This window comes from Montipora foliosa, chromosome 5, assembly GCF_036669935.1.
Source record: "Montipora foliosa isolate CH-2021 chromosome 5, ASM3666993v2, whole genome shotgun sequence".
NCBI lineage: Eukaryota > Metazoa > Cnidaria > Anthozoa > Scleractinia > Acroporidae > Montipora > Montipora foliosa.
The window spans coordinates 43,504,925-43,519,924 of NC_090873.1; the positions used below are offsets into that span (position 1 = coordinate 43,504,925).

Below are 15,000 nucleotides of genomic sequence, written 5' to 3' on the forward strand. Positions count from 1 at the left end.
GTCAGATTGTTGTTACTCGAGATCAGGTTGGCTCAAAAGATGCTCTTCTGTTTGCTAAGCTTATCAAAAAGTCACGTCAGCATATCTTAGAACTTGATTTAAAGATCAAAACGCTTACGTTTTGCTTTTATCACCATTACAGCTTGTTTTAGTTTTCTTTAAAGTTTAATTCATGCTAAATCTTTTAGATTAGTTTCACACTGAGACAAAGGAACGGAAACCAAGTTATGTCTCTAGTACATTATTAAGTGAAAGAAAGTAATTTATGAGGCACGTATCATTCCAAGAAAAAAAGGCATGTTTCCCTTCATTACTCGTGTTTCTCTTTTTCCTTTTTTTATGAGACCCCAAATTTCGTTGCTTGGTTACGCTGTAATTGCTATGCTGCAAATGCTGTGCCTTTCTAAGGGACTCAGGAATGGTCGAAAAAGGTGAGTAATTTTAAAGTTAAATACTTTAATACTTCAAGAGTGATTGAGACTAGTTCTGTGTGTTTGACTACAGTTCGCTAAGGGCTGTGATTAGAATTCCGGACGAATAAACAACATCCATAGCCAACAGGCTTTACAAAACAACCCTAACGCCTGCTTGAATTGAACTAAAGTTTCAGGCTCGCAGCAGTTAATTGTATCTATTGCATCAGTGGCGAAGTAAGTCATTGATCGATGTGGCGCTTTAAAAGCCCTGCTCAAGGATTGTAAACAATAGTTTTTATAATTAGGGCCGACACTTAATTTACTTTTACTATCTGGCAATTTTACCTCACCAGTCATCAAGTGTTGTGGTCCAAAGGCAAGGAGCTCCAAACTCATCATCATGTTTGATTCATGAGTTTTTCCCGAGTTTGATAGGTCTTGGCGGCGTCCAATAAGCCATGTAAGTTTATATTTAAAAACCCGATTTTTTCAGGTGTATAAAAAAATTATTCTCTTCACAACCGTTATGCTAGAATTACACGAGATATGTATCTTTCATATTTAGTGTCTAACTCCAGCAATACTTGACTGTTTTATTGTCTCTATTCTTTTTTCGTCACAGTTCAGAGTCCCGCCTTATTAACACCACTCATGTATTTGGTAGCAACGGCTTTCTTTCGGTCGTCTTCAACTACGTTAAGTCCTCTGTTGTGATGTATGACTATCCACTAAGGGACGATGAAAGTGAAAAATACCATTATAACATGAATAAGTTTAGTCCCTATCATGCCTGAGTCAACATTTTAATCGGAAGGTTCAGAGATTCAGTTTTAGAAGCGATTTTAGGTGATTTTTTGTTGGAAGGGAGCTTGCAGTCTCTAATAGACCTCAATGCCCCCGCCCTTTCCCCATTAAAAAGACTTCGAACATAAAGCATCATTTTCTTAACCCAACGCAATCCATTTCCTTTCTACCTGCGATGGAATTACGAGGTTTCGGCACAGTTTGTAACATTAAAGCTCCAATAGCTCATGAACAATTTATTTGACTTGGTCAATGAACCACTTGATCCTTGGCGTGCATTTATAACTTATTGAGAACACCCAGTCAACTACGATCAAATAATGTGAATAGAACATTTTATGACGAGTCCTCTCCCTTAAGTTTTACTTTGCTAAAGTTCTCATTGTGCCGGATTTTTAGTGATAAGTGACGTTTAGACCTCACACCTCCCTGCTTTTCTTATGTGAATGATGTTCTCATGATAATAAGTTGGAAATTGCATAAGAAAAGGAGAGGTTTCTATCAAAACAAGGTCAACTCTAGCCTCCCTCTCATTGATAGACCAGGTAACTATACTAAGCACACAATGGTATATTTCGCCACTTTTAATTTCAAAACAAAAACATTTTGCTCCCCATTGAAATTTCAAAGGCTAAGAGCCGAAAGTCGTTGTCAGATTCGCCTTTAAACTTTTATGGGGAGAATAAGCAAAGATAAATTGGCAAGGATGAAAATTTACGGAGTAAAAAAATCTCCATGGAAAAATTCTATAGTGGTTTGAAATCTTAAAAAAATCGTTCTGAGTGGTAAGATGCGTAATAAACAGCAATGGACAATTTTCAGTACCGTCGATTTCACCGTTACGAGAGAATGATTTGGTAATAAAGAATACATGATAATCCATAATCTTTTATTACTTTAAAAAGCAGATTAAACATCAAGCGTCTTTACCTTTCTTTCCTTCCAGCTTTATCCTTGATGTGACATTGGACCATCTTATCGAAAAAGCTGTAATTGTCATTTAGTTATTGAAGAATGGTAGATGGACGGTTAGAGGCTGTAGAGCTGCAAATGCTAGAGCTTGCCATTGCGATAAGCGTAGCAGACAAGGATTGGGAAGGCAGGGCTTATACTCATCTCGGTAACGCTTACTTCAACCTACCTGATTATAAACAGGCCATAGAACATTACGCACAAGCACTGCATATTTTCAAAGAAATAGGCTGCAGAGTTGGGCAGGGAACAGCCTCTTGCAATCTGGGACATGCCTATTGTAGTATAGGTAATTATAAACAAGCCATTGAGTACCACGAAAAATATCTTAGTATTGCTAAAGAGGTAGGGGATAGGGCTTGGGAGGGATTAGCCTATGGAAGTCTGGGAACTGTCTATTTTAGACTAGGTAATTTTAAACAGGGCATTGAGTTATGCGAAAAACATCTTACTATTGCTAAAGAAGTAGGGGATAGAGCTGGGGAGGGATTAGCCTATGGAAATCTGGGAAACGGCCATTGCAATCTAGGTAATTTTCAACAAGCCATTGAGTACTACGAAAAACTTCTTAATATTGCAAAAGAAGCAGGGAGTAAGGCTTGGGAGGGAAAAGGCTATGGAAATCTGGGAAATGCTTATCGTGGTCTAGGTAATTTTAAACAAGCTATTGAATGCTATGAAAACAGTCTTAGTATTGCAAAAGAAGTAGGGGATAAAGTTGAGGAAGGAAATGCCCTTGGCAACCTGGGCAATGCCTATCACAGACTAGGTAATTTTAAACAGGCAATTGAGTTCTGCGAAAAACATCTTAGTATTGCTAAAAAAATAGAGGATAGAGCAGGGGAGGGATTAGGCTACGGAATTTTGGGAAACGCCCATTGCAGTCTAGGTAATATTCGAGAAGCCATTGAGTACTACGAAAAACATCTTACTATTGCAAAAGAAGTAGGGAATAAGGTTGGGGAGAGAAGAGCCTATGGAGCTCTGGGAAGTGCTTATCTTATGCTAGGTAATTTTAATAAACAAACCATTGAGTACTGCGAAAAAAATCTTAGTTTAGCAGTAGAAATAGGGGATAGGGATGGGGAGGGATTAGCTTATGGAAAACTGGGATTTGCTTATAGTAGTCAACGTAAATTCAAACAAGCCATTAAGCACTCCGAAAAACATCTTATTATTGCTAAAGAAGTAAGGGATAGGGTGTCGGAGGGATCAGCCTATGGAAATCTGGGCAATGCCTATCTTAGTTTAGGTAATTTTAAACAAGCCGTTGAGTACTTCAAACAACATCTTAGTATTGCTAAAGAAGTAGGTGATAGGGCTGGTGAGGGATCAGCTTATGGAGGTCTGGGAATTTCCTATCTTAATCTAGGTAATTTTAAGGAAGCAATGGAGTGCCATGAACACAGTCTTATTATTTTTAAAGAAATTGGAGACTGTCTTGGAGAAGGAGGCGCGTGGTATGCGCTAGGTCAGCATCATGAATTGTTAGGTTCCTTGAGTAATGCACTGAATTGTTATCGTTTAAGTATAAAATATTTTGATGAAACAAGGCATAGTCTAAAGTCAAGAGATGAATGGAAAATAAGTTTTCGTCATTCTTTTCGCGCGTCATACACTGCTCTGTGGAGGACACTTTTGATGAATGGAGAGATTGAAGAAGCTTTGTATGCTGCTGACAAAGGTCGAGCACAGGCTTTGATGGATATTTTGAAAGAACAATACGGCATTGACTCTCAGTCATTTTCTGCATTTGCTCCGAAGCAAACTCTTTCAGCTGCAGTAGAGCTTTTACCTTCACAAGCAGTTTTTGTGGCACTTGACAAGAACAAGATCACGTTTTGTGTGCTAAGAAAGGCCAGCAAGATCAACTTTCGACAAAAGGAAATCGCAAGTGGAAGTGCTGACTTGTTGATGGAACCTTTTTTGAAAGGGATCGGCGTAGGGGATCGTGTCAGATGCGAGGATCGTTCTTTGGATCCACTACGCAGTGACCTGTCTTGCAGTAGAACACCTAGTGAGGAAACAGTTCAACCATCTTTACCATCTGTTAACTCGTTACAACCATTGTATGATGTCTTACTCGGGCCAATTGCAGACTTGCTCCAGGGAGATGAGTTAATCGTTGTTCCCGATGGACCATTTTGCTTGGCTCCATATTCTGCTTTGAGTGAATCTATTAGGATCCGCACCGTTCCCTCGTTGAGCGCTTTTAATGTGATCGTTGGTGCACCTGAAGACTTCCACTGTAAGACTGGAGCACTCCTTGTAGGCGATCCGTGGTTGAAGGAAGTCATTAACGAGAAAGGTGGGCCCATTTTTACACAGCTATCGTGCGCCAAAGAAGAAGTAGAGATGATTGGAGAACTTATGCAGACCACGCCCTTAATTGAAAGAAATGCGACGAAAGCTGAGGTGCTGAAAAGATTGAAGTCAGTTGCTTTAGTGCACATTGCAGCACATGGATGCCCAACAACTGGAGAGATTGCTTTAGCCCCAAATACAGAACGGAAATCCCCAATTCCCAAAGAAGACGACTATATATTGAAAATGTGCGAAGTTCAGGCAATTTCTCTTCGAGCAAGACTAGTTGTGCTGAGCTGTTGTCACAGTGGCCGTGGAGAAGTGATGTCTGAGGGAGTGGTGGGAATAGCGAGGGCTTTCCTGTGTGCTGGAGATCGGTCTGTTTTGGTGTCACTGTGGGCAATTGATGACGAGGTAACGTTGCTGTTCATGAGGAGTTTTTACCAGCACCTGGTAGATGGAAAAAGTGCTAGTGCAGCTCTTCAACAGGCAATGAAATTCCTCCGAGGGTTAAAGCAATATCGCGCTATAAAGCACTGGGCGCCATTTGTGCTAGTTGGCGATGATGTCACGCTGGAATTTCCAAAAAATGGTAAGTGGATTTTTATATATATATATTATACACAAACTATACTTTGTGATAAGTGAAGTTTGAGTTTAATTCTGAAAACAAAAATACTTTCAAATTGGAAAACTGACGATATTCTTAGTGTAAACAATTCGAAGTTTCCTCTAGCACGCTATTGTAACAAATGTAATTTCCACATGCCTCTCGCGCATGCACAGAAACTGCTTACTAGCTGAGCGCGATGGCCCGTACTGGGGACTATTGGCCCGAGATCGTGTCAGTACGGACCTCGCTACGCTCGGTCTGTACTGCCACGACTGAGGGCCAATATTCCCCAGTACGGCTCGAGCAAGTGATTTTGTGAGTTTAGTAAGGTGTTTATTATATGGCATTGTTTCTTTGACAAAAGGTGCTCAAGCTCGAACTCAAGGAAGCTTTTCAATTTTCTCATTTTTCTTACTGTTAGCTTCCATACAGCGGAGAAAAGTGTTCATATCAGTATACCCGTCTTCTTGTTTGTGTTTGCACTTTTCTGTTGGTTGATAAAATCGTCTATGGCCTCCTGGCTTTGGATGATGCTTGTTTCAGTTTATTCATCAAAAGTTCCCAGCTCTTCAGGATAATAAAATGTTCGTCTAGTCTTCATCCATCTTTGAAATCGGCAATAAAATCAATCATTTTAGCTTTTTCCTAATTTCTTGTGAAGAATGACAATATTCGCAATTTTTTCGCAGTTTTGGTTTTAAATAGTTGTTTCAAATTATGAATTTGTTGGCTTTGCTCCGAAACAAAACTACGCGGCTTGAAAACGGTCCATACTGCAAAATCCCGACCGAGGAAGAACCAACCAGGGCGCTGGGATTTGCCCAAGACTGGCTTTGCCATATAACAATAAAGGATACATTTCACATTGGTGGACAAACTGTTTTTGTTCAGCATTCTGGCTTTTTGTTAACTGGTGAAGATGGATCATGTATCACCTTATGATGTGTCTCTTGGTGTTTCCGCAACCTCGTTCCCAGGACTTTTCACCGCCCCCTACTCGGTGGAGAAAAGCCCTGGGAAAGAGAACGGAAGCACCCAACCTCGTTCCCAGGGCTTTTCTACACCGAGTAGGGGGCGGTGAAAAGTCCTGGGAACGAGGACACCAAGAGACACATCATAAGGTGATACATGACCCATCTTCACCAGTTAACAAAAAGCCAGAATGCTGAACAAAAACAATTTGTCCACCGATGTGAAATGTGAGTGTGTTAACGATGAAACAACAACAATGATATTGAATGTAAGGAGAAATGTAGACTCGGAAAAATATCCGAGTCCCAGATGGGATTTGAACCCACGACCCTCCGTGATCTAGTCGGATGCTCTAACCACTGAGCTACTGGAGACTCTATGGTGAGCAAGGGTCAATTTGTGGGTCTCGACTGGAACCGCATCGCGCGGCTACACAGCCAAGTATTGACTAGCACATTTGAAACTCACTAACAGCATCACGCTGTCACATTAATGCATATCAAGATGCAGCCAACCAACCTCCAAAGTGAGTGTGTTAACGATGAAACAACAACAATGATATTGAATGTAAGGAGAAATGTAGACTCGGAAAAATATCGGAGTCCAAGATGGGATTTGAACCCACGACCCTCCGTGATCTAGTCGGATGCTCTAACCACTGAGCTACTGGAGACTCTATGGTGAGCAAGGGTCAATTTGTGGGTCTCGACTGGAACCGCATCGCGCGGCTACACAGCCAAGTATTGACTAGCACATTTGAAACTCACTAACAGCATCACGCTGTCACATTAATGCATATCAAGATGCAGCCAACCAACCTCCAAAGTGAGTGTGTTAACGATGAAACAACAACAATGATATTGAATGTAAGGAGAAATGTAGACTCGGAAAAATATGATTTTTCACCTGGGACTCGGATATTTTTCCGAGTCTACATTTCTCCTTACATTCAATATCATTGATGTGAAATGTATCCCTTTATTATTACATGGCAAAGCCAGTCTTGGGCAAATCCCAGCGCCCTGGTTGGTTCTTTCTCGGTATGGATTTTGCAGTATGGACCGTCATCTTTTGCAAGTAATTTGAAGACGTACAGCCTCGCCCTGCTCGTAGCCATTCGTATCGGCGCATTGTGTGTGCTCGAAAGAACCAGCTCTATTTAAAGCTGTTTTTATTTTATTATTATTATTATTATTATTTCTTTTTTTCTTCAAGAATCGTTGCCGAAAATGCAAGAAGACTTCCTGGGAGAACCTGACGCTTCAGCGACTGCAGAACTTGTACAAAATAGGTAGACCGGGTTAACAATCATGATTATGCCAGTAGAACAAGCTCCAAAGGTTTAGTAAGGGTTTAATGCATTAACTAAACCAACAGACTGAGATTATTGCAAGTGAAATATAATTATGACAGAAAGGTCAGTTTGATGCTTTTAGGTCAAACAGAGACCAAGTTACGAACTTTAAAACAAAGTTCAAAATCCATACAAACGTCGCTAATTTTGAGGCTGCGTCCCCCAAAACCATATAAACTCTTAATTTTTTTACGATTTCTGTCATATTCATAAAAATAGGCAAACAAAGGGGTTTTCACCTCACCTTTTTCCAAACAGTAGGTCCATGACAGGATTTTTCAGTTGTCCCAAATCTGATAATTTTTTAAAAGAGTTTATATGCTTTAAACTGTCAAAAAAACAACTGGAAAAATCCTGTCATGGGCCTACCACTTGGAAATAGGTGAAAACCCCTTTGTTTGCCTATTTTTATGAATATTACAGAAATCGTAAAAATATTTCAGAGTTTATATGGTTTTGGGGGACGCAGCCTCACAATTAGAGCCGTTTGTATGGATTTTTAACTATGCTTCTAAGCTTTAACTTGGTCTCTGTTCAACCCAAGAGCATCTAACTTGGCAAGATGGCCAATCTCAAAGTTATCTTTCATGTGGTGGTGTCAATTTATCGATTAGTTGAAATTTGAAACTCGCCCAAGTTCCCTGCGCAATTCCGAAATGGCCTATAAAGAAATCGTTTTTATTTTCTTAATAATTTCTTTCTTAATAGGGCTTACTCCCTCGAATGATCGGTGGCGTTTTTAAGCAAATAGAAAGACTGTGTTTGCATTCCGCCGAAAGTAGTTCAATTCCTGGAAAAATCGTTGGGGCACCAAAAATCCACTGGAAAGTTGGGAAAAATTATCTGGAGCAAATTCATAGCCACCTTCACAACTGGAAAATTTAAGGTGGCGCCAGAGAATTTTTAAACCTTTTCAAAGAGTTTTATATTAGCCTGCTACCCAGTTTTCAGCATTCACCAAGTTCGTTTCTGAGACATTATAAAGCATTCTAAGAAAAAATATAGGGCAGTGTTAGAAGGCTTTTTCGTTGTTATGGTAAACAATTAAGTCATCTTAGTAAGTGCATCTTCTTAAGAAATGATTGGTATTTTATTTGGTACCATACCATTTGCTGTTAAGTGAAACAGTTGGGTAAATTCAATCCTTCCAAATAGTACAGTTGATTGAAAGTGTTGGTTGAGCCTCCTGAACGGAAAGACAAGCTACAGGCAGCCTATACTACGGTCTTTAATTAAGAAAATTACCGTTGCAAGGGCCAAACTGATGGTATTTGAATATCCGGGTCATGTAACGAAACTGCATGTTACGCTTTAAATAAAGACCCTAATTTGATATAAGGTAATGTTCCATTTTGCGGTTTTTCATGAAACTTCTCTTGAAACGCAATAGCGAGACAAGTTGGAAGTTGCACAATTTACAACTGCCACAAACAAGGTGAGACAAATTGCAGAACCCTTCGCGGAAAGTAGAATCCATTGCTACTTTGCGCTATGGTTTACGCAAATTGGCAACGAAGTTTTTAAGCTATGCAACTTGTGAAATCTGTCCTGCAACTTGAGTCACAACGGCTTGTGTCATCAGCCAATGAAAATGTTTCTTTAACCTCATGAGGTCATCGAAAGCGAGAAAAATTGCGAGAAACGTTGTCTAGTGTAACAACCATCACGCGAATAGCTTTGCAAGGTGATAACTCTTGCAAAAACAAAATTGAGAGACAATTTGCACGAAACATTGCCAAGTGTAACAGTGCCTTAAAGGGTCAAGTAAGTAAGGAAACCATGTAATGTTGGATACGACAACTCATTCTCCATTTGTTTATCATATAAATTTATTATAAAACTGTTTTACAAAATGCATAAAAGTGTGTCTTCCAAAAGTTCTTACAAAATAAGTTTGTGAGAGGTACGGATCTGTAGCTTAATTTCTACTTTGGAAAGAATGTTACAAAACAGCTCCGAAAACGAAACACTTGGAAAAGCGATATTAAATCACGAGATATTAAGCACCCTGAAAACGAAACAGTTTTAAGGTTGGGGATTAGATGTAATAAAAATGTATGTCTACGGTTTGTAGGTATAGGCACCAATTTTAGAAGGGTTTCCTTTCAAGGGTGTTTCTTTTTCGATACTTTGGTGTCTATACTATCGAAAAAAAGACGACATAGCTCTGGTTTCAAAAGGTTTGCATGTGTTTCTCAACTGCTACTCCGTCCATGAAAACAGTGATTTCTTTCCGTCCTGGTGTAAACATAAAAACAAACAGTATTAAGTAGTTAAAATGAAGTATGCTACAACAATAAAGGATTTGTTTGGGATGCCAATAAGACCGTCATTTCATTTTTTTGCTTTCTTTTTTCTTGTTTGGGGGATAACCCCTTTAAAAGTACTTGTTATAGATTGCAAAGGTACGTTTTTTCTACATGTAAGCCTTTAAGTGGCCCCGGCATTAGAGAACTTACGAACGTGTACCCCTACTTCACATTTCAAGCAGCAATGTGCACATTTATCCGACATATTATTGACTGAATTCTTTTTATCAAGACTGCAAATTCCAAGAAAAAGATCATTAATGTTTTACTTGTCATGCTTTAAGTAAAACGTATTTAAAGTCGTGATAAATGCATACCTCTGCCAAACGAGCGCTTCGAACTCGTGCTTTTCGTTTGTAGAGTATTACACACATCACAGTCCCAAGAATAATAAACACAGTGATACCCGCCATAGCCACGAACGCTCCCAATCCAGCTGAGAGCGTTGTCGGCTTGGAGCTGTCCAAAATGATGTTGTGGTCTGGAATGTGGAAAATAAGGGAAACTCAATTATACGTCACAGTTTCCTGTGCTATAAAGCTCTGCCGGGTAACAGTGAAAGTCCCACATTGAACCGTTTACGCCCCTCGCTTCGGCAATCAGCGCTTCGTTCAACGGGTATTTTTAAGCCATAGCTATACAGGTCAAATAAAAAGGTCGAAAGCAACCACTAAAATCGCCAGTGATCGGAGGTGCTACCTGTGGCTCCAAAAGCCGTTCACCAACGGAGCATGATAAGCCAAAAAGACTCGTTTACTTCACCAAAACGTACCAACGCAAGTTTTGTTGTCTTTTTGCAAAAAGAAGCCTTTTAAGCAAAAACAGTTGTAACTTCCTTCGGTGTTGTTACAAAGTTGAGAACAGCCATGATCAGGCTCTGTGCACTCGTCAATATCTGCGTCAAAAAGAGAAGACCAATAATTAATTAGTGGGTGAAAAAAGCCAGTCAATCAGTCAGCCAGTGGTTTAGCCTGTCGTTTAACCAGACAGTCATTTATCCAGTTACAGGAAATCAGCAAGCCAGTCATCCATTAAGTTAATTCAACAACAAAAAAAATCTCCTCCCTCAGTGTCACTCAGTCAGTCATTGAGCCAGTTAGGCTGTCAGCCAGTCATTAATTCTGTTAATCAAGTAACTCCTCACAAAAAGGATACAGAAGTGTCCTGTAGCCTAGTACGCTCTGTCTTGGAATATGCATCCCCTGTTTGAGCTGGTTTGCCCGATTACCTAAGTGATCTAATTGAATCTGTTCAAAGAGAAGATCTGCGCATTATTCTGCCAAACCTAAGTTGTATTCAAGCGCTTGTTCGTTCTGGCCTACAGTCACTGTTAGAGCGCCGAGGTCAAGCTTGCGAACGCTTTGTTCAGGCATTATCGGCATCATCGTCTCCCTGCATTGCTCGTCTGCTCCCTGAACGATCAAGCGTCACCCATGGATACGGTCCCCGCTCGGGCACAGCCAGGCAGTGCGTCAACAACAACAGACTTCTGTGCATTGATCAAAGTCACTTCCTTTTTTTACTGATTTTGAAAGTGTGTTTGCCTGACTAACAAAATTTTGAAGCTCAGTGAGCTTTGATTTTTATCCAAAGGCTTTTTACTTTGGATTTCACGGTCCGCCGTTACTCACCTTCAAAACAGACCGATTGGACCAAAGAGAGTTGGATCAAGGAAAAAAGGCATCATTTACTTTCATCCCGTAAATGCAGCTTATTATATATGCAAAACACGAGTTTAAAAGTCTGAAAGCCCCGGAACTCCCGTGCTGCATATTAATTAGGCCGTCTTTAACGTCACGATTTTCTTCTTGATCCAGCTCTCTTAAGTAATAGCGGACATTAAATTGGAAAATTCCAGTTAAAATATACGGGGGTATTTTTCAAAACATGACTTAAAAACTTGGGTCATGTTTAGTTAACATAGTTTTGAAATCCAAGGAAAAAGAAAAATTGACTTGTTTTGGTCGAAGTAGCACTTTAAACATTCCAATTAAATTATCCGTGCAAGTTGTGAGATCCGCCATTAGCCTGTATCCCGATTGACAGCTGCATCTAAAACTGCCTGCAGTGTTGTGGCAAATGTGATCACACATGTGGCACTGATCGACATCTAAAAGGAAAGAAAAAAGAAGCAGAACAAAACTAAATAAATATCAAATACGAATGTTATGTCATGAAATGGTAAGAATTAACAATATTTAGCCATTTGCGATTCGCCCGACACGAGAATGACACAAGATCGTTGTTTTCCCTCCATCGCGCTCGTTCATGCCCGCTTTTGGCGATTTGTGCTGTGTAAAACAGCCTCTTTAAAGTGGGATAGCACTTGTTTCATTATGTCAAACTGACTTTTCCTTTCGCTTCATCTTAAACGACGTAGCATTCGCTTTAACACTCGATCGGTTCCCAGGCGGGAATCGAGCCTAGAGTGGCAGAATTTCGTCTTGCTAATGTCAACATCCACTTGGCTAATGGGACAAGATGGGGTGGGGGGGAAGACAGTTTATTATTTGTAAGTACTGCCACAAAGGAGATCCTCACAACAACTTAAAAATAACTGTTCAAATTATTTTTCTTTCTTTGTGTTCAGACCTCGATACTGTAGATCAGTGGTAAATGTTGTTCAATGGCAAGCTTTTCAGTACAAATGTAGTAGAACGATGCCATCATTCCATACGAAAGGGAATATTCGATCATGTAATCGTCGAGAGGTGTCCCTCGTCATCATAACTGCTAACCCTGAATACGTTGGCTATTCATTGTAAGTACATACGAATGATGGGAAATAATTTACCTTGGCACGCCTTCCTGTCTTTCTCTGTACCCGGAATGACATTCACACCTAAAGCTGCCATGCGTGTTGACACACACCTGCTCACAATCATCACTGCGGGTTTTGCACTCATCAAAATCTGACAGAAATGAAAATTTCGAGTGAGAATATCTATAGTTGATTAGAATTAAACTTTTATATTTTCTACAAAAGAGAATAAAGAGACACATCAGGAAACTAGGGAATATGGCCAATATTTAAGAGAATTTCGTTATTGTCGTTCCCAGGGCTTTTCTCCGCCGAGGAGAAGGCCACCTTCTCCTCGGCGGTGAAAAGCCCTGGGAACGAGGTTGGATGGGCAGGTCTTCATTCAGTCCCACGCGATGTGAGGAGCCGGGTGACCACGTGGTCAGAATTTTTCTCTGTCCTTGTGTGGGCCCATTTCCATGGTTGATATGAGGTAGAAACCTAGCACTTCACATTACACTCTAATCAGTTAAGTCTGTCTTACAAATACACGATTGTTTTTTTCAGGTCCATTTGAGTTTTTCTAATTAGAAAAAAGTCGGCCCTGGTATGTGATATTTCTAAAATGAGTTGGAAAGAGTGCTTTGCCTGAACATTTAACTGTGACTTTGAGGTAGTCGTAAAATCAAATGAGAAAGGTGGTTAGACTAGAAAAGAATCGCAACTGAAAAAGTAAAATAAAGTTGTGATATTAGTTCATTCGACATTTCCATTTGACCAGAAAATGTCTGTTTCAGTCAGACCTCTGTTACACTTACTCTCCAGTCCCGCTACCACAGGGTGATCTTTATCTTTTTTGGAGCCCATCTCTGTTATAACTGAGGAAATTGAAAAACGACATTTACGGACTTAAATGGAAGGATAAATTGACAGACGAGGAGTTTTGATGACATTCTTTTTGGATGCTATTGGGGGAAAGAGGAGCAAATTCTGAAATGACACCGAGGCTTCCATACTGAGGCTTCCATACCACGTGAGAATAATGTGACAAAAAAAGCTAGGCCAAGACCATGACATCAAAAGTCTTCTTGCATGTAATGGTCTTATTAGTGGACTAACACTCCTGGTCCTTGTCTGATTGAGGTGAAAGTGCATCCTGATCGTGAGCGAGAAAGTCCTGCATGTCGTGCTCTTGTGGTGGAGCGCACTTCAATTAATGTTCATTAATTATTGATTGATTCATCGATTGATTGATTGATTGATTGATTGATTGATTGATTGATTGAGCAAATAATTTGACGATATTCAGGAGATTTGATTTTTTTTAGGGTGTTCATTAGAAAGGATGAGTACGATCATGAATATGACCAACTTCGAAAGAAACTGTCTTGAGCATTTATCTACATTGGGAAAACAGAATTTACAGCGAATAAGATCTATTCGACGTTAAGCAGAAAGTGCATGAGCAGGGACAAGCATGACAAAAACTTACACCAATCAGCTGCCGTTATGGTAACGTAACAAGTTGCAAAAACATTATTAAAGGCAAACTCCACTCTTTTTACAAATGTCACCTAAAATGTTCCAATTGTACTTTTAGAAGATCTGTCACGAACAAAAATGCCTTACCTGGTGAAATAAGTTTTTTATCGCATTCCAAAAGATCGGCCTCAGCACTTCCCGGTGGCGCCATTTTGAATGTCGCGCACTGCAAGTTGGGTACTGATGACGTTTCGTGGTTGCTGTCCGGTTCGCGGGAACTTTGGATCCAAATCTGTTTCGTTGTGGAAAGCAAGCAAGAAAAAAATTCCACTTCAGCCGGCATAACAGGGCATTGATTACAAAGGCCGAAAGGCGATCGTGAGTGCCCAAATTTGCAAGCAAAGAACTGCTTCCTTCTTCCTCTTCTTCGCTTGATGAGTAGTATTCTTGTTCCAACTGATCCCTGAAGGAAGAATCTGCATCTTCTCCATTAAAGTGAATCTTGTCACGAAAATATACACGATATGAACAAGGCAACATAACTTCAAGCGAGGCAACCACGAAACGTCATCAGTACCAAACTTGCATTGCGCGACATTTAAGATGGCGGCACCGGGAAGCGTTGAGGCCGATCTTTGGAAGACGATAAAAATATGTTTTACTAGGTAATGCATTTTTTTTGTTACAGATCTTCTAATAAGTACACATGGGACATTTTAGGGGACATTTGATAAAACAGGGAAGGTTCTCTTTAATGAGGTTTTAAGGAGCAATACAAAACCCGTTGACTCCTAGGAGTGGGACTTGATAGATTTTATTCTGCTTAACGTCAGACGATTTTACTGGGTTAAATGAGGAAAATAATTGTTCTTTCGTGCGGTACGATTTTTAAAGTGCATTTCTTCGCCACATTTTGTAAAACAACAAAGGCAAATAACCGAATTTGCGATTTGTCGCATATCGTCAAGATTTCCTTACGATAGCTGGAGGTGTAATTTTCATCGCCATTATATAATCCATTCCTGAGAAGGCTT

At 40.0% G+C, this 15,000-nt stretch overlaps 1 protein-coding gene and 1 non-coding gene across 4 annotated transcripts in view; one reads left to right on the forward strand and one right to left on the reverse strand.

Annotated features, from left to right (window-relative positions):
• The window catches only part of LOC138004289 (tetratricopeptide repeat protein 28-like), a 10,342-nt gene extending 2,756 nt beyond the window's left edge, over positions 1 to 7,586 (forward strand). For 2 of the 3 annotated variants that reach the window (XM_068850762.1, XM_068850763.1), the window contains exons 3-6: positions 345 to 431; positions 770 to 876; positions 2,167 to 5,088; positions 7,297 to 7,586. In XM_068850762.1, coding sequence (XP_068706863.1) covers positions 2,235 to 5,088; positions 7,297 to 7,376 — 2,934 coding nt within the window. In that variant the 5' untranslated portion in view covers positions 345 to 431; positions 770 to 876; positions 2,167 to 2,234 and the 3' untranslated portion in view covers positions 7,377 to 7,586. Of the gene's footprint in view, positions 432 to 769; positions 877 to 2,166; positions 5,089 to 7,296 lie in introns of all 3 variants that reach the window. The other variant, XM_068850764.1, reaches the window with a different exon arrangement.
• On the reverse strand, positions 6,383 to 6,456 carry Trnas-aga (transfer RNA serine (anticodon AGA)). The gene has a single exon. It is a non-coding gene; the product is annotated as a tRNA-Ser (tRNA).
• Positions 7,587 to 15,000: the final 7,414 nt, after the last annotated feature.